Consider the following 19,559-nt stretch of genomic DNA (forward strand, 5'->3'; position numbering starts at 1 on the left):
TTTGCTTTCTGCACCCTGTTGCTGTGCTCTTCTCCGTGGCTCCGAAGCTTCCCCCCGCCCATTCCGTCTCCGCCAGTGAAGGGGCTTCCTAGTGTGTGGAAACCTTTCCTCCTTCACAGCTCCCTCCCCGAGGTGCAGGTCTTGTCCATCCCTATTCTTTTGTCTCTGTTTTTCCTTTTTTCTTTTGCCCTACCCAGGCACGTGGGGAGTTTCTTGCATTTTGGGAAGTCTGAGGTCTTCTGCCAGCATTCAGTAGGTGTTCTGTAGGAGTTGTTCCACATGTAGATGTATTTTTGATGTATTTGCGGGGAGGAAGGTGATCTCCACGTCTTACTCCTCTGCCATCTTGAAGGCGCCCCTGCCCTTCAATTTTTCTTAATGATGTATTTTTAAAATCATTTAGAAAAGGCTCTAGAAAATTGGATAGTAGTATGCAGTTGGGCATTGCCAAATTTAGCTAAAGTGTAGGTTTTACAATAAGTTTTTGTGAACATGAAGTATAAATTTAAAATGTAAATAATGGCTAACTGGTTAAGTAGTGTGTATTGATAAATACATCTCATTTTAGGATGGCTCTGTCTTGCAAACTGTTGTGATTGGCTCTGGAGCTATTCAGACCACAGTATGGATTCCAGATGTTGGGGTAGCTGCTTGCTCAAATAGATCAAAGGTAATTTTACAATCGTATCAAGTTGTAAGTTGTTAGCCTGTAAGGTATCTTAAAAATCGTAGTCCAAGCATCCCACTTTACCGAGGCGAAAAATGATATCCAGAGGGATTATTACTTGCCCAAGATAATGCACCTATTTAGTGGCAGAAGGAAAACTAGAACGTGGTACTCTCCTATACCCTATACTTTGGGAAAAATGCTTAATTATTGAATGACTTTCCACTGGAAGTTATAAAGAGAATTTATTACTTTCTGCCATGATTTTTGAGACAGCACTAAATTATCTAAAGAATTTTCCCTGAAAAGAAGGACTACCTCAAAGACCTTTAACTCAACTATACAGAATATATCTTGGCTTTCAAATTTAATGTTCTACTAAAAAATACTAGCCCTCTACTGTGAAATAACTCTATGATATGACATTATCTCTTACAATATTGCTTTTCATACCCTTAATGAATAGTGCCAATGTGCTGCTTTGGTTTACATTTATGTAGTTAATATGTGGTAATATTAAAATAGAGCTGAAAACCTGCATGAACAGTCCTACTAGAAGTAAACTATAGAATCAGACCATAGGCAGTAGTAGCCTGCATAGAATAAACCATAGAGCCACAGAGCAGTGCTGCTTCTCTTGTAGATGTGTGTCCCTCAGCAGAGTACTACTTCCTCTAGTATCCTTGTGGTCATGTCAGACTTTTAAAACATACTAGATACCTTGTCCTACAAGTCCTATGAGATAGCAAATAATTAAGTCTCTTTAAGAAGAATCAGCTAATGCAAGGTAGTTCACAAATTTTACAGTTATTCACTTGTTTTTACCTTAGACAAAATTTAGGATGTTTTGAAGTTCATAGGCATTAAAAGTATAGCGTAAAATGTCCAAAAAGCAGAAGTGTTTAATGTATTACTAGAAGGAATTTCTCATATATGAATGGTGATGGAATGTCTCTCTTTTATTTAAACAAATATCATGTGGCATGGTTTATTTTTCATCAGGATGTTTTGGTCGTGAATTGTACAGCAGAATGGGCTGCTGCCAATCATGTTTTAGCAACCTGTAGGACAGCACTGAAACAACAGGGTGTTCTGGGATTAAACATGGCTCCCTGCATGAGAGCATTTCTGGAGCGGCTACCCGTGATGCTTCAGGAGCAGTATGCCTATGAAAAGGTAACTGATTACACTCGTTCTTGCAGATCTACAGATGACTGGTGCTTTGGAATTGGAATTATGGCTTTGAATTTATCCCTTAAGAGTATGAGGTCTGAGTAAAATAAGTGGAGCTGTTTGGGTGGAATCAAATGAAGATAATTCATGTCTAAAACAGTTGTTTAGTAATCCTAAGCCTGCTTTTACTTTATTTTAGTGGGAGTAAAATTTTTAAATAACCCTCAAATTTGTATAGTGTTTCTGTTATTCATTTCAGATTATTTATTCATTCCAAAACTTCTTTAAGTCCCTGTACCTCAGAGTATATCATCTTCCCTTTTCTGACCCATATATCTATTTTTGTGTGGCTTTGCCATCCCACAGTTGGGAGGGGGAATGGATATGGGCGTCAGAGTGAACATCCTGTCCACTTTATCAGGTGAATCCTTGTGGAAAGTTTAGTAGAAGAGGTAAGGTTGAATTAAGTAGGGTCATTAAATACTAGAATGGGAAATTATGGAATTTGGACTTGTTGCCCAGGCCGTGATCCTGTTGTATAGCCTGTCTTCCAGCCCTCAGTAGTCACAGTATGCTGCTCCTAGGCAGAGCTCTTCTGGGGTTTTTCCTTTTTCGTTTTTTTTTTGCCATGCTACATTAGTCTAATCAGCTGTTACCACACCCAGTTAATTTCACTGAGGTTTGCCCAGGTTGTCTTTTCTGAATCACTCAGTCTCTCACAGAGTTGCTCTAGTACATCTAGGGAGGGCCAGGGAAGAAGGCTGTCTTTGATGGCTACCAGGGTTCTTTTGGTAAAGGAGGAAATGTGAGAGGGAGCAGGTCTCCATGGTTCAGTTATCTGCCTTTTTTTAATTCAAGAAAAACTGTAATGAAAATATGCTAAATGCAGTGTGGTGTTCTGGGTTGAATCTTGGAGCAGAAGAGGAGCATTAGGGACTTCCCTGGTGGTCCAGCGGTTAAGAATTCGCCTTCCAGCGCAGGGAACGCGGGTTCGATCCCTGTTTGGGGAACTAAGATCCCACATGCCGAGGGGCAACTAAGTCTGGGCCCTCTAGAGCCCGTGCGCTGCAACTAAGTCCCGACACAGCCAATAAATAAATAAATATTTTAAAAAAAGAAAAGAAAAGAAAAGGAGCATTAGTGGGAAACCCTATAAAGTTCTGTGGTTTAGTTATTATTGTAACCAATGTTACTTTCTTAGCTTTGATTATCGCACCATGGTTATATAAGATGTGAACATTACAGAAGGTTGGGTGAAGGGTTTATAGGAATTCTCTGTACTATCTCTGCAACTCTCTATGTATCTAAAATTATTTCAAAGTAAAAAGCTTAAAAAAAACAGTAAAGTTAAAATATGACTACAGGCTTTCAGAATGCAGGAGGCTAATTTATATTATTTGGCAGAGGCTCTTCAGCATAATATCCTTGCATTTTCTCTTAGCCTCATGTGGTTTGTGGTGACCAGCTTGTTCACAGCCCCTATATGCAATGTCTGGCTTCCCTTGCTGTGGGACTTCATCTGGATCAGCTGCTGTGTGATCCTCCAGTGCCACCACACCACCAGAACTGCCTCCCTGACCCTGCATCGTGGAATCCAAATGAGTGGGCCTGGTTAGAATGTTTCTCAACCACCATAAAAGCTGCTGAAGCCCTGACCAATGGAGCACAGTTTCCAGAATCTTTTACTGTTCCCGATCTAGAGCCTGTTCCAGAGGATGAACTTGTACTCCTAATGGTAAGTGTAGTATGAGCTACTGTTGTATGTAACTGAGATTGTATTATGGATGTTTAGTAAGTAGCAGACCCTTAATAAGTATTTGCTAGCTTGAATAGAGCAAGAAGCACACCCTTAGATAAACTTAAAATATTTTGCTTTCAGGTACTCACTTTCAATCTGATGGAAGTCTTCTTTGGTGACAGGGATTGATTATGAGAATTGTGGAGCTCTTATAAACGTGCTGGTTTTCAATGACATAGTCACATATTTTCTCATTTTCTTGTCCATAGGTACCTTGTTAGTGTGTGTGCATGTATATATATATTTCTTTTTTCCCCTGTTAGAGCTTATCTGTATTTCTTCTCTTTACAGTAACATTGTAAAAGGTACCTTCATTTTATTTTATTTTATTTTTTAAACATCTTTATTGGAGTATGTTTGCTTTACAATGTTGTGTTAGTTTCTGCTGTATAACAAAGTAAATCAGCTGTATATATACATATATCCCCATATCACCTCCCTCTTGCATATCCCTCCCACCCTCCCTATCCCACCCCTCTAGGTGGTCACAAAGCACCGAGCTGATCTCCCTGTGCAATGCAGATGCTTCCCACTAGCTATCTATTTTACATTTTGTAGTGTATATATGTCAGTGCTACTCTCTTACTTCGTCCCAGCTTACCCTTCCCCCTCCCCGTGTCCTCAAGTCCATTCTCTACGTCTGCATCTTTATTCCTATCCTGCCCCTAGGTTTCTCAGAACTTTTTTTTTTTTTAGATTCCATATATATGTGTTAGCATACGGTATTTGTTTTTCTCTTTCTGACTTATTTCACTCTGTATGACAGACTCTAGGTCTATCCACCTCACTACAAATAACTCAATTTTGTTTCTTTTCATGGCTGAGTAATATTCCATTGTATATATGTGCCACATCTTCTTTATCCATTCATCTGTCGATGGACACTTAGGTTGCTTCCATGTCCTGGCTATTGTAAATAGAGCTGCAATGAACATGTGGTACATGACTCCTTTTGAATTATGGTTTCCTCACGGTATATGCCCAGTAGTGGGATTGCTGGGTCATATGGTAGTTCTATTTTCAGTTTTTTAAGGAAACTCCATACTGTTCTCCATAGTGGCTGTATCAATTTACATTCCCACCAACAGTGCAAGAGGGTTCCCGTTTCTCCACACCCTCTCCAGCATTTATTGTTTGTAGATTTTTGATGATGGCCATTCTGACCAGTGTGAGGTGGTACCTCATTGTAGTTTTGATTTGCATTTCTCTGATGATTAGTTATGTTGAGCATCCTTTCATGTGTTTGTTGGCAATCTGTATATCTTCTTTGGAGAAATGTCTATTTAGGTCTTCTGCCCATTTTTGGATTGGGTTGATTGATTTTTTGTTATTGAGCTGCATGAGCTGCTTGTAAATTTTGGAGATTAATCCTTTGTCAGTTGCTTCATTTGCAAATATTGTCTCCCATTTTAGGGTTGTTTTCATCTTGTTTATGGTTTCCTTTGCTGTGCAAAAGCTTTGAAGTTTCATTAGGTCCCATTTGTTTATTTTTGTTTTGATTTCCATTTCTCTAGGAGGTGGGTCAACAAGGATCTTGCTGTGATTTATGTCATGCAGTGTTCTGCCTATGTTTTCCTCTTAAGAGTTTTATAGTGTCTGGCCTTACATTTAGGTCTTTAATCCATTTTGAGTTTATTTTTGTGTATGGTGTTAGGGAGTGTTCTGATTTCATTCTTTTACATGTAGCTGTCCAGTTTTCCCACCACCACTTATTGAAGAGGCTGTCTTTTCTCTGTTGTATATTCTTGCCTCCTTTATCAAAGACAAGGTGACCATATGTGCCTGGGTTTATCTCTGGGCTTTCTATCCTGTTCCATTGATCTATATTTCTGTTTTTGTGCCAGTACCATACTGTCTTGATTACTGTAGCTTTGTAGTATAGTCTGAAGTCAGGGAGCCTGATTTTAGCTCTGTTTTTCTTTCTCAAGATTGCTATGGCTATTTGGGGTCTTTTGTGTTTCCATACATATTGTGAAAGTTTTTGTTCTAGTTCTGTGAAAAATGCCGTTGGTAGTTTGATAGGGATTGCATTGAATCTGTAGATTGCTTTGGGTAGTATAGTCATTTTCACAATGTTGATTCTTCCAATCCAAGAACATGGTATATCTCTCCATCTGTTTGTATCGTCTTTAATTTCTTTCATCAGTGTCTTATAGTTTTCTGCATACAGGTCTTTTTTCTCCTTAGGTAGGTTTATTCCTAGGTATTTTATTCTTTTTGTTGCAATGGTAAATGGGAGTGTTTCCTTAATTTCTCTTTCAGATTTTTCATCATTAGTGTATAGGAATGCAAGAGATTTCTGTGCATTACTTTTGTATCCTGCTACTTTACCAAATTCATTGATTAGCGCTAGTAGTTTTCTGGTCGCATCTTTAGGATCCTCTGTGTATAGTATCATGTCATCTGCAAACAGTGACAGTTTTACTTCTTCTTTTCTGATTTGAATTCCTTTTATTTCTTTTTCTTCTCTGATTGCTGTGGCTAAAACTTCCAAAACTATGTTGAATAATAGTGGTGAGAGTGGGCAACCTTGTCTTGTTCCTGATCTTAGAGGAAAGGTTTCAGTTTTTCACCATTGAGAATGATGTTGGCTGTGGGTTTGTCATATATGGCCTTTATTATGTTGAGGTAGGTTCCCTCTATGCCTGCTTTCTGGAGAGTTTTTATCATAAATGGGTGTTGGATTTTGTCGAAAGCTTTTTCTGCATCTGTTGAGATTATCATATGGTTTTTATCCTTCAGTTTGTTAATATGGTGTATCACATTGATTGATTTGCGTATATTGAAGAATCCTTGCATTCCTGGGATGAACCCCACTTGATCATGGTGTATGATCCTTTTAACGTGCTATTGGATTCTGTTTGCTAGTAGTTTGTTGAGGATTTTTGCATCTATGTTCATCAGTGATATTGGCTTGTAGTTTTCTTTTTTTGTGGCATCTTTGTCTTTTTTGGTATCAGGGTGATGGTGGCCTCGTAGAATGAGTTTGGGAGTGTTCCTCCCTCTGCTGTATTTTGGAAGAGTTTGAGAAGGATAGGTGTTAGCTCTTCTCTAAATGTTTGATAGAATTTGCCTGTGAAGCCATCTGGTCCTGGGTTTTTGTGTGTTGGAAGATTTTTAATCACAGTTTCAATTTCAGTGCTTGTGATTGGTCTGTTTATATTTTCTGTTTCTTCCTTGTTCAGTCTCGGAAGTTTGTGCTTTTCTAAGAATTTGTCCATTTCTTCCAGGTTGTCCATTTTATTGGCATATAGTTGCTTTTAGTAATCTCTCATGGTCCTTTGTATTTTTGCAGAAGTTGTTACTTCTCCTTTTTCATTTCTAATTCTATTGATTTGAGTCTTCTCCCTTTTTTTCTTGATGAGTCTGGCTAATGTTTTGTCAATTTTGTTTATCTTCTCAAAGAACCAGCTTTTAGTTTTATTGATCTTTGCTATCGTTTCCTTCATATCTTTTTCATTTATTTCTGATCTGATCTTTATGATTTCTTTCCTTCTGCTAACTTTGGCGGGTTTTTTGTCCTTCTTTCTCTAATTGCTTTAGGTGTAAGGTTAGGGTTTTTTTTGTTTTTTTGTTTTTGGGCTTTTTTGTTTGTTTTTAACATCTTTATTGGACTATAATTGCTTTACAATCGTGTGTTAGTTTCTGCTTCATAACAAAGTGAATGAACTGTACATAGGTTAGGTTGTTTATTTGAGATTTTTCTTATTCCTTGAGGTAGGATTGTATTGCTATAAACTTCCCTCTTAGAACTGCTTTTGCTGCATCCCATAGGTGTTGGGCCGTCGTGCTTTCATTGTCATTTGTTTCTAGGTATTTTTTGATTTCCTCTTTGATTGCTTCAGTTATCTCTTGGTTATTTAGCAGCATATTGTTTATCCTTCATGTGTTTGTATTTCTTTACAGTTTTTTTCCTGTAATTGATATCTAGTCTCGTAGTGTTGTGGTTGGAAAAGACACTTGATATGATTTCATTTTTTCTTCAATTTACCAAGGCTTGATTTGTGACCCAAGGTATGATCTACCCTGGAGAATGTTCCATGAGCACTTTAGAAGAACAGTATTCTGTTGTTTTTGGATGGAATGTCCTATAAATATCAAATAAGTCCATCTTGTTTAATGTGTCATTTAAAGCTTGTGTTTCCTTATTTATTTTCATTTTGGATGATCTGTCCATTGGTGAAATGGGGTGTTAAAGTCCCCTACTATCATTGTGTTACACTCGATTTCCCCTTTTATGGCTGTTAGCATTTGCCTTATGTATTGAGCTGCTCCTATATTGGGTGCATAAATATTTACAATTGTTGTATCTTCTTCTTGGATTGATCCCTTGATCATTATGTAGTGTCCTTCTTTGTCTCTTGTAATTGTCTTTATTTTAAAGTCTATTTTGTCTGATATGAGAATTGCTATTCCAGCTTTCATTTGATTTCCATTTGCATGGAATATCTTTTTCCATCCCCTCCCTTTCAGTCTGTATGTGTCCCTAGGTCTGAAGTGGGTCTCTTGTAGACAGCATATATATGGGTCTTGTTTTGTATCCATTCAGCCAGTCTATGTCTTTTGTTTGGAGCATTTAATCCATTTACATTTAAGGTAGTTATCAATATGTATGTTCCTATTCCCATTTTCTTAATTGTTTTGGGTTTGTTATTGTAAGTCTTCTCCTTCTCATGTGTTTCCTGCCTAGAGAAGTTCCTTTAGCATTTGTTGTAGAGCTGGTTTGGTGGTGCTGAATTCTCTTAGCCTTTGCTTGTCTGTAACGGTTTTAATTTCTCTGTCAAATCTGAATGAGATCCTTGCTGAGTAGAGGAATCTTGGTTGTAGGTTTTTCCCTTTCATCATTTTAAATATGTCCTGCCACTCCCTTCTGGCTTGCAGAGTTTCTGCTGAAAGATCAGCTGTTAACCTTATGGGTATTCCCTTGTATGTTAATTGTTGGTTTTCCCTTGCTGCTTTTAATATTTTTTCTTTGAATTTAATTTTTGTTGGTTTGATTAGTATGTGTCTTGGCATGTTTCTCCTTGGATTTATCCTGTATGGGACTCACTGCGCTTCCTGGATTTGACTGACTATTTCCTTTCCCATGTTGGGGAAGTTTTCAACTATAATCTGTTCAGATATTTTCTCAGACCCTTTTTCTCTTCTTCTTTTGGGACCCGTATAATTCAAATGTTGGTGCGTTTAATGTTGTCCCAGAAGTCTCTGAGACTGTCCTCAATTCTTTTCATTCTTTTTTCTGTATTCTGCTCTGCGGTAGTTATTTCCACTATTTTATCTTCCAGGTCACTTATACGTTCTTTTGCCTCAGTTATTCTGCTGTTGATTCCTTCTAGAGAATTTTAAATTTCATTTATTGTGTTGTTCATCATTGTTTGTTTGCTGTTCAGTTCTTCTAGGCTTCCTTGTTAAACATTTCTTGTATTTTCTCCATTCTATTTCCAAGATTTGGGATCATCTTTACTATCATTACTCTGAATTCTTTTTCAGGTAGACTGCCTATTTCCTCTTCATTTCTTTGGTCTGGTGGGTTTTTACCTTGCTCCTTCATCTGCTGCATATTTCTCTGTCTTCTGTTTTAGTTTAACTTACGGTGTTTGGGGTCTCCTTTTTGCCGGCTGCACGGTCGTATTTCCCGTTGTTTTTGGTGTCTGCCCCCAGTGGCTAAGGTTGGTTCACTGGGTTGTGTAGGCTTCCTGGTGGAGGGACCTGGTGCCTGTGTTCTGGTGGGTGGGGCTGGATCTTGTCTTTCTGTTGGGCAGGGCCACGTCCGGTGGTGTGTTTTGGTTTGTCTGTGAACTCAGTATGATTTTAGGCAGCCTCTCTGCTAATGGGTGGGGTTGTGTTCCTGTCGTGCTAGTTGTTTGGCATGGGGGGTCCAGCACTGGAACTTGCTGGCCATTGGGTGGAGCTGGGTCTTAGCATTGAGCTGGAGATCTCTGGGAGAGCTCTTGCTGATTGATATTACGTGGGGCCGGGAGGTCTCTGGTGGTCCAGTGTCCTGGACTCAGCTCTCCCACCTCAGAGGCTCAGGCCTGACACCAGGCCAGAGCACCAAGACCCTGTCAGCCACACAGCTCAAAAGCAAAGGGAGAAAAAGAAAAAATAATAATAATAATAATTTTTTTTTAATTATTAAAATTAAAAAATAATAATTAAGAAAAGAAGCGAGCAACCAAACCAATAAGCAAATCCACCAATGATAACAAGCACTGAAAACTATACTAAGATAAACATAAAAATCAGAAACCAATCAGTCGCAGACCGCAAACCCCAAGTCTACAGTTGCTCCCAAAGTCCACCGCCTCAATTTTGGGATGATTCGTTGTCTATTCAGGTATTACCCAGATGCAGGGTACATCAAGTTGATTGTGGAGATTTAATCCGCGGCTGCTGGGAGAAATTTCCCTTTCTCTTCTTTGTTCGCACAGCTCCTGGGGTTCAGTTTTGGTTTTGGCCCTGCCTCTGCGTGTAGGTTGCCTGAGGGCATCTGTTCCCAGCCAGACAGGAGGGGGTTAAAGCAGCGGCTGATTAGGCCGCTCTTCCTCATGCAGGCTGGGGGGAGGGAGGGGTACAGTAGTTATAAATGGAATGTGGGGCGAGCCTGCAGTGGTAGAGGCCAGCGTGATATTGCAACAGCCTGAGGTACGCCGTGTGTTCTCCCAGGGAAGTTGTCCCTGGATCACAGGACCCTGGCAGTGGCAGGCTGCCCAGGTTCCCGGCATGGGAGGTGTGGATAGTGACCTGTGCTTGCACACAGGCTTCTTGGTGGCTGCAGCAGCAGCGTTAGCATTTCATGCCCGTCTCTGGGGTCCGAGCTGATAGCCGCGGCTCACATCCGTCTCTGGAGCTCGTTTAGGCGGCGCTTCTGTGGGCAGACAGGGAAGGAATCCCCTCTCCTCGTGCACCCTGAAACAATGGTCTCTTGCCTCTTCAGCAGCTCCAGACTTTTTCCCAGACTCCCTCCCGGCTAGCTGTGGCACACTAGCCCCCTTCAGGCTGTGTTCACGCAGCCAACCCCAGTCCTCTCCCTGGGGTCTGACCTCCGAAGCCTGAGCCTCAGCTCCCAGCCCCCACCCGCCCTGGCGGGTGAGCAGATGAGCCTCTCAGGCTGTTGAGTGCTGGTCGGCACTGATCGTCTGTGCGGGAATCTCTCCACTTTGCTTTCTGCACCCTGTTGCTGCGCTCTCTTCCGTGGCTCTGAAGCCTCCCCCTCACCCACCCCCCGTCTCTGCTAGTAAAGGGCCTTCCTAGTGTGTGGAAACTTTTCCTCCTTCACAGCTCCCTCCCTGAGCTGCAGGTCCCATCCCTATTCTTTTGTCTCTGTTTTTTCTTTTTTCTTTTGCCGTACCCAGGTATGTGGGGAGTTTCTTGCCTTTTGGGAAGTCTGAGGTCTTCTGCCAGCGTTCAGTAGGTGTTCTGTAGGAGCTGTTCCACATGTAGATGTATTTTTGATGTATTTGCGGGGAGGAAGGTGATCTCCACGTCTTACTCCTCTGCCATCTTGAAGGTCCCCCAGTATATATATATTTATAAATACATTTTAGCATCTTTTTCCTGGTCATCTTTTTAGATTTATTCCAATTATAGATTCTAAACTATTTGGCACTTCAGTCATGTTTAAGAGAACATTTTAGTTGTCATTTCTTTCTGATTGTGTTTGAGAGTGTCTAGATACAGAAACTGTGATGGAGATAAAATGCCAGGGTAGATAGTGCAGGCCAGCACTTGATCTAACAACCCCTTTACCTAGTTAAGATTTATATAAACAAACATTTGAATATATAAATATAGATACAGTATAAAACAGACATATTAATTGAAGGAAATTATCTAGATATAGAATATTTTAATTAGGAAGTATCTTCCTGGGCTCATTTGCCTCAAATATGTCATTTGTAGATGAGGAAGCTGAAGCCTAGAAAGATGACCTGCCCACAGCTATGCAACGAGTTCACGGGGGTGGTGGCTCCTGCAGATGACCTTGTACCTATGGGTGCTCAGAAATGGTTAGCTTTGAATCTCCAATATGTTAGTGATAGTTGATAGTGCAAGTGTTTATAGTAAAGGGAAATATTAAAAATCAAGTTTGGCATGATTGTGAAACTGCTCTTAAATTCTCATAATATTACCAAATTCTTTAAGACTCAGTTGTTAGTTAAGAACAGATAAATCATTCGCAAAATGATTTTCTCAAAAAATGGCCTGGGAGAAGGGAGGGCTGCATTCGTCTTCGCGCTGCTTGTAACTGACCATGTGATCTTGGGCTTCTCCTTTCCTATTTAAAAATAATTGATCATTTTTAAGGCCTCCTTAAAAAAAAAACAAAACATAAATTTTGATTAAGCAAAATTGATCCTGATGTTTGCCCTGTCTTTCAGGATAACAGTAAATGGATTAATGGCATGGATGAACAAATTATGTCTTGGGCAACTTCCAGACCTGAGGTCAGTAAAGATAAAGATAACTATATGGTGGTTCTTAGTAAATCTTCTGGTTCTAAATGCTTGTGTGTTTGTGCCCTGGTGTCCCCCATAGAGGCTGGTACACACTTAGTACCCAGTACATGCTTGTTTGAATGAATTAATGAATCAAATTTTGACTTGATTATGGTTTTCTAGGACTGGCACCTGGGAGGTAAATGTGATGTCTACCTGTGGGGTGCTGGCAGGCATGGACAGCTGGCAGAAGCTGGAAGAAATGTAATGGTACCTGCAGCAGCTCCCTCATTCTCACAGGCCCAACAGGTAACTAACAGGGTAAAGAAATAGAGAAGAAACTTGGGAACTGACAATTCTGATTCCCTTGCTGTCAGTAACTTACTGTGGGATAAAGTTTGTCCACTGCATAGTCTATTGTGAGGAATCCCAAAGAAAGTCATGATATATAGCTTCTATATAGCTGCTAAATAAAAGTTTTATAGAGTGTTTATCAGACTTAGGTCTTGTTAATAAGTTTCTAAATTTTTCTTGTTTTCACATATCATGAATTAACATCATGATGCATTATGCCTGCCCAGTGCATACTTATAGAAGTTAAGATATTGGTAATTATTAATTCTCTCTTTGGGGGCCATAAACTTACTGGGATCTTTAACCAGATTTCATTGACACTCCTCCCCTCTTCTAATAATCATGGTACTATATTTCTAAACCCTTCTTGAGGCCACTGCTTTCTTTTCCATTCTTCTCTACCTCAGTAAGCCCCAGGATACACTATTCTTTCATGTGTATATCCCCTGCAATTTCTGCTTCTTGCTGGCCTCCAGCCAGTCTTTACTATTTTCCCATCAGCCTCTCCTTTTTCTTCTTTTATCTATTTTGTTGTTAATGTTATTATTTAAACTCTGCACAATTGGCTGAAAGCCCTGTAGATAACATGTTTCTAAAGTATCTTAAATAATCAGATGAGCCTCATATATCTCTTGGTTAAGTAAGAGGTTTTATAATAATCAAGGGCTTATAGGAACCACACTGTTATGTCCACCCTTTCCCTTTAATGAAAGGATAAAAGAACTGATAAAGGTATCCTAGGTATACATGGAATCATTTTAAATGTTTGCATGTTAAAGCTATATAATAAAAGATAATATATTTAATTATGTGTTTTTATACTAGGTTATATGTGGTCAGAATTGTACCTTTGTCATACAGGCCAATGGCACAGTGTTGGCTTGTGGGGAAGGAAGTTATGGCAGATTAGGACAAGGAAATTCAGATGACCTTCATGTGCTGACAGTTATTTCAGCCTTACAAGGTAAAATTATCCTCAGTTAAAAGCTGATCGGAAACTATGGCCTATCTGTAGGAATGTTTGCTTATTGTGTTAGAACTCATCTCAAACCTTTGCTAGATAAAGTCATGTAGGGTTTTCACTTATATTTAGATTCTCGTTTAGGCATGTACAACCTTAATTTTCCATATTTTGAGCTGTATTATTTTGCAGGTTACTTATCATAGCCATTCTACAATTGCTGTGTTAATACACACTGAAGATTGTAAACAAATTATTGAAAATTGCAAAACTGTAATTAGGCAACTTTTTTTTTTTATATATAGAAGTTTCTCTTTTGGAGAGTTGTTTTTTTTTTTAACATCTTTATTGGAGTATAATTGCTTTACAATGGTGTGTTAGTTTCTGCTTTATAACAAAGTGAATCAGTTATACATATACATATGTTCCCATATCTCTTCCCTCTTGCGTTTCCCTCCCACCCTCCCTGTCCCACCCTCCCTATCCCACCCCTCTAGGTGGTCACAGAGCACCGAGCTGATCTCCCTGTGCTATGCGGTTGCTTCCCACTAGCTAGCTATTTTATGTTTGGTAGTGTATATATGTCCATGCCACTCTCTCACCCTGTCAAATCTTACCCCTCCCCCTCCCCATATCCTCAAGTCCATTCTCTAGTAGGTCTGTGTCTTTATTCCTGTCTTACCACTAGGTTCTTCATGACCTTTTTTTCTTTTTCCTTAGATTCCATATATATGTGTTAGCATACTGTATTTGTTTTTCTCTTTCTGACTTACTTCACTCTGTGTGACAGACTCTAGGTCCATCCACCTCACTACAAATAACTCCATTTCGTTTCTTTTTATGGCTGAGTAATATTCCATTGTATATATGTGCCACATCTTCTTTATCTATTCATCCGATGATGGACACTTAGGTTGCTTACATGTCCTGGCTATTGTAAATAGAGCTGCAATGAACATTTTGGTACATGACTCTTTTTGAATTATGGTTTTCTCAGGGTATATGCCCAGTAGTGGGATTGCTGGGTCGTATGGTAGTTCTATTTTTAGTTTTTTAAGGAACCTCCATACTGTTCTCCATAGTGGCTGTATCTGTTTACATTCCCACCAACAGTGCAAGAGTGTTCCCTTTTCTCCACACCCTCTGCAGCATTTATTGTTTGCAGATTTTCTGATGATGGCCATTCTGACCAGTGTGAGGTGATACCTCATTGTAGTTTTGATTTGCATTTCTCTAATGATTAATGATGTTGCGCATTCTTTCATGTGTTTGTTGGCAATCTGTATATCTTCTTTGGAAAAATGTCTATTTAGGTCTTCTGCCCATTTTTGGATTGCGTTGTTTGTTTTTTTGTTATTGAGCTGCATGCGCTGCTTGTAAATTTTGGAGATTAATCCTTTGTCAGTTGCTTCATTTGCAAATATTTTCTCCCATTCTGAGGGTTGTCTTTTGGTCTTGTTTATGGTTTCCTTTGCTGTGCAAAAGCTTTTAAGTTTCATTACGTCCCATTTGTTTATTTTTGTTTTTATTTCTATTTCTCTAGGATCTGGGCAGTAGTAATCATGCATGTGCTTCATTAACATTAAAAATCAATTTATACGGAAATGTGCGTATGTACTAAAGACTTTAAAGGGCATCCCCATCAGAGTTCTCTGTGACTTGGAGAAAGAAAACCTCTGGAAAAACCACTGCAGGGACCCCTGGCTTGTTCCTAAGGTTAACTTTTACTGACTCTGAAGCCTACAAAGAGAGCAAATTGAGTTTTTTAAGTAAAAGCATACAAGTAACATGAGTTCAGAACAAATTCTTGAGTAGCTCTAAGTTCTCTTCCTTCAGATCTGTGTGTGAAGAGCACAACACTGGGGATGGGAGGGCTTGGTTCCTGTTCGGTTCTATTACATCCTGCCTCTGGGACTTTGCACAAGCTACTAAAGCTCTTTGTGACTCAGTTTCCCCAATTGTAAAAGTGATGATGATAATATCTGCCTCATAGGATCTGTGTGAAAATAGAAAATGAGCGATCCATGTAAAGCATTTATAGGAGTGGCTAGAACATAATCTTTAGTGACTATAACTGCTCTTATCACCCTTCTCCTCTTCCTTGTCATCATCATTTTATGTGACTGCTCCCAGTTTTCTAGGTTATGGCTGCAAATCTGATTTAAAGTTAAAGACATTGTTTATATTTCTGAAGTACTGTTGTGGTATTTTTTGATTCTGTGAGACTACTCTGTAGCAGCTTCAGGTAAAGAGGGGACTTCTAACATTCAGTGACTCTTGTTGGGTTTCTTCTCTGTTCCAGGCTTTGTGGTGACCCAGCTGGTGACTTCCTGTGGTTCTGATGGACACTCAATGGCCCTGACTGAAAGTGGTGAGGTCTTTAGCTGGGGAGATGGTGATTATGGCAAACTCGGCCACGGGAACAGCGACAGGCAGCGGCGGCCCAGGCAGATCGAGGCCTTACAGGGAGAAGAAGTGGTGCAGGTCAGGCAGAATGTGGATAAGCTTATCTTTTTTTTTTTTTTAATATTTATTTATTTATTTATTTGGCTGTGCCGGGTTTTAGTTGTGGCACGCGGGACATAGTTGCGCCTGGATAAGTTTATCTTTGAATGTAAACATACTAGGTGTTGAGTTCTCAAGTTTATGTAATGAAAAACAGTAGTAAAAATATATTACCCCATCATAAAAGATCCAGTGTTTTTGGTGGTTCAGAGTCATTCTTGAGCGTCTCAGGAGTTTGAATGGGCTTTGGTGTCAGAATGGACTCCTTTTTCCTGAGCCAGCTGGTTGACCCAGGCCAGGGTGCTTCAGGTCCTTGGAAGAAGTGGGGTTTAACTCCTGCCCCACAGTTCTTGATATAGTGATAAATGGAAAGCTTTGCTTTCAACCTATCATTATCGTTACAAAGGTTGAGTTCATATACATTTTCTGGAAAATCAATTTGTGATCTAAAATAATATTGTAAAGTTACATAGCACCTTAGAGTTTACAAAGAATTTCCCTATTCATTAACTCATAGTCTAGGTCATCTCTGCGTAGCTAAAGAGTAGCAACACTTCCAAGGTATGCTGTTTAGCTTGGTCTTCCTGAGAATTTTGAGGTAGATCAGACTTGGGGGAGCAGGAGGGCCACTTGGGTGGATAGGACATACTGGTCTTTAAGCTCCTGAGTTTTCAGTGAAGTTTACTTAAAGATTATTACTGTATTAATAACCAAAAAGGACTGATTTCTTTCTTAGTATGCCCTCTTGTTAAAATTTTTGTTCTTGTTTGTTCTGTTCGTAGATGTCTTGTGGCTTCAAACATTCAGCAGTGGTAACATCAGATGGCAAACTGTTTACCTTTGGGAATGGTGACTACGGTCGTCTGGGTCTTGGAAACACTTCTAACAAAAAACTTCCAGAGAGAGTGACTGTACTGGAGGGGTATCAGATTGGACAGGCATGGAATAAATCAATAATACGTTCTATATGATCATAGTTTCTTGTTTCCCCTATGTGCACTTAGACATTGTCCTTTCAGGAAAAGTAGAATCACCAGTTGTACTTAACCTGATGTACATTTTGTTTGGCCTAATTGATAAACAAATGGAAGTCTTAATTCAGGATGTGAATATTTTAAAATCCTCTTCGTAATACCACTTGATATGAAAGCTTTAAGCAGTATAGTAACTCCTCTTCAGTATCCTGGAAGTAGATGGCTGAACTGCAGCATCATTGGTAGCTGCTGCTCTTAAGTAATAATTGTTCCTGACCTGTACATTTTGAGACTCTCTGTTAACAAGAAGATGAGATAAAATATTTTATCTTTTACTATTTCTATCTTTTATCATTCCTTAGACTGTTTCCGATGTGAATGAGTATTTTTAAATCATATGTACTTTTTCCTATCTTTTGTGCTCTCTGATTCATAGTTAGCCACAGATATTTGAAGGATTTTACTTTGAAAAAGGTGGTTTTTTGTTTGTGGACATTAGGAATTTTTTTCTTCATGACACATTTTGGTTAACATATGTAAGGCCCTGAAACCAATAAAAATTTTTGGAAACACAGCCAAGTTTTTCACTGAATTCGAGACAGAGGGTCCCAGAAATGGGTGTTTTAGGTATTGTGATTTGCCTTACTGACCACCCTGTTATTTCTCCAGGTGGCTTGTGGCTTAAACCATACTTTGGCAGTGTCAGCAGATGGCTCCATGGTGTGGGCTTTTGGAGATGGGGACTATGGAAAACTAGGCTTAGGAAATTCCACTGCAAAATCTTCACCTCAGGTCAGTATTGGCTTTAATCTAGAGATTCAGACAACATGGTTTTCTTCTATGTCAGTACCTCTTTTTAGCTGGAAGTAATTTACCTTTAACATTTTTGGTAATTCATAATGAAATTTAGAAGCTTGTTTTGCTTATTCTTAAATTTCCAGCATTCCAGATCTTATCTTAAATAAGTAATTTAAAATAAATTAATTAAAATAAGTAGTTAATAAGCATTAATTACTAAACTGGATATAAAAATTCTGCAAGGACAAGCATCTGTCTTTGTCATGGGCTGAGTAGTGTAGGACTACCTCCCGTGTAGAGAAGAAATAAGTATAAACATATCTCCAGGGTGTCTTATGGAGGGAACCATGAACAATCTTTTGTAACTCTCTGCTTGTAACTGCCATTTTAGCTTATTATTACCACTGAATTATACAGGTATGTGCATTTAAAAAGTAATAGGAAATCCGAGTCCATAAACAAATGATTAAGAGGCTTTATTCACATTATAGAAGGTTTCTTGGCTCTTCAGAAGACCTCCTGTGAAATCCTTTTTATGTGGATTTTTCTAACACGTTTAACAAGCAGCATGATTTACAAGTATTCAATTTATATTCAACTCCTGATTCACTATCGTATATAGTCTGTGACATCTTGATAGCTAGACTGGTGAATATTCAGCTAGGGATACAGAAAGGAAGGAAATCCTCTCTGGAGAACATATAAAGCAGTTATTGTCACCTCTGAAAGCAGAAAAAATCTAACTGGGAGCAGCCCATGGCTTTACATGGTCTTACAGTGTTCTTTAAACAGCCATAGGATTCTCTTTGGTTTCTGTTGCCCAGAGGAATGTTTCCACTTCACATGGGGTCCTGGGGATTTTAGTTAAACATCCCCTACCCCCTACAATACTCCCCCAAATTTAGGTAGTTTGCAGAGCAGTATGAGAAAATAACATTTAGGAGTGTGGATATGGCTGAAAACAAGTAAGTGACTATTAGTATTTTTATTGGAAGATAATCCTTGAGTTTATACATGCCAGTAGGCAAATTCGAGTGTTTTTATTTTCCTTTTTAAAGTATGTGCCTTACGCTTTTATTTTGCAGAAAGTTGATGTCCTTTGTGGAATTGGAATAAAAAAGGTTGCGTGTGGAACTCAGTTTTCTGTTGCATTGACCAAAGATGGTCACGTGTATACCTTTGGTCAAGGTAGGGCATTTTCCAGGCATTAATTACATTGCTTATTTTGTGCACACATGTATTACAGAAACATTTGCCTTCCAGCTGTATAGAAAGTGCTTAAACTGAGTCATTTTTCATTCTGGGTGATGATTGGCCACACAACCTTCATTCACTAGCTACTTTTCTGCTCCACTTTCATGATATTTGTTGTAAGGACAAACTCTCCTCCCCATTGATGGCCCCTCGTGCCAGAGCCTTCATTCTTGCCAGAAGAGTTCCTGCCAAAGCCCTTCCCTTCCTCCTCTCTGCTACCTCTGCCATGCTACCACAAACACTGCCTTGACCACCAGAGCTCCTCTGGATCCTGCCTCACTTCCCAGGCCTTGCAGGGACTGGGGGTCCAGGTCTTAGGAATTCATAGGCATTCGGGATTCAAATCTTGAGTAAGTTCAAAATCTAAGCATCCACAGTGGGATTCCCTGGCAATATATTCAGCTTTGTAAATGGAAATTCTTTGCAAGTTGTAGTGACTGAAGAGTGTGTGAGGAAGAGGGAGGAAGAAGTGAGCTGTGATTGAAGTTTCTAGTCTTGGAAGAACATTGGCGCTGCTGAGGACAGGGAGTTGGTTCTGGTGAAGGAGATAAGGAGCTTAGTTTTAGTCATATTGAATTGGGGCCGTATACTCTAGACTACATGTATAGAGAAGTCTAGCAAGTTACTGGGAATTTGG

At 39.4% G+C, this 19,559-nt stretch overlaps 1 protein-coding gene across 1 annotated transcript in view; it reads left to right on the forward strand.

Moving 5' to 3' along the window:
- Nucleotides 1-19,559, forward strand: part of HERC1 (HECT and RLD domain containing E3 ubiquitin protein ligase family member 1) — a 227,242-nt gene that overhangs the window by 191,811 nt on the left and 15,872 nt on the right. The window contains exons 59-68 of the mRNA XM_061180215.1: nt 569-670; nt 1,670-1,843; nt 3,282-3,575; nt 12,020-12,085; nt 12,260-12,385; nt 13,256-13,394; nt 15,694-15,875; nt 16,679-16,834; nt 17,540-17,662; nt 18,754-18,856. Coding sequence (XP_061036198.1) covers nt 569-670; nt 1,670-1,843; nt 3,282-3,575; nt 12,020-12,085; nt 12,260-12,385; nt 13,256-13,394; nt 15,694-15,875; nt 16,679-16,834; nt 17,540-17,662; nt 18,754-18,856 — 1,465 coding nt within the window. The remainder of the gene's footprint in view (nt 1-568; nt 671-1,669; nt 1,844-3,281; nt 3,576-12,019; nt 12,086-12,259; nt 12,386-13,255; nt 13,395-15,693; nt 15,876-16,678; nt 16,835-17,539; nt 17,663-18,753; nt 18,857-19,559) is intronic.

The sequence above is a fragment of the Eubalaena glacialis genome, chromosome 2 (genome assembly GCF_028564815.1).
Source record: "Eubalaena glacialis isolate mEubGla1 chromosome 2, mEubGla1.1.hap2.+ XY, whole genome shotgun sequence".
NCBI classification, from domain to species: Eukaryota; Metazoa; Chordata; class Mammalia; order Artiodactyla; family Balaenidae; genus Eubalaena; species Eubalaena glacialis.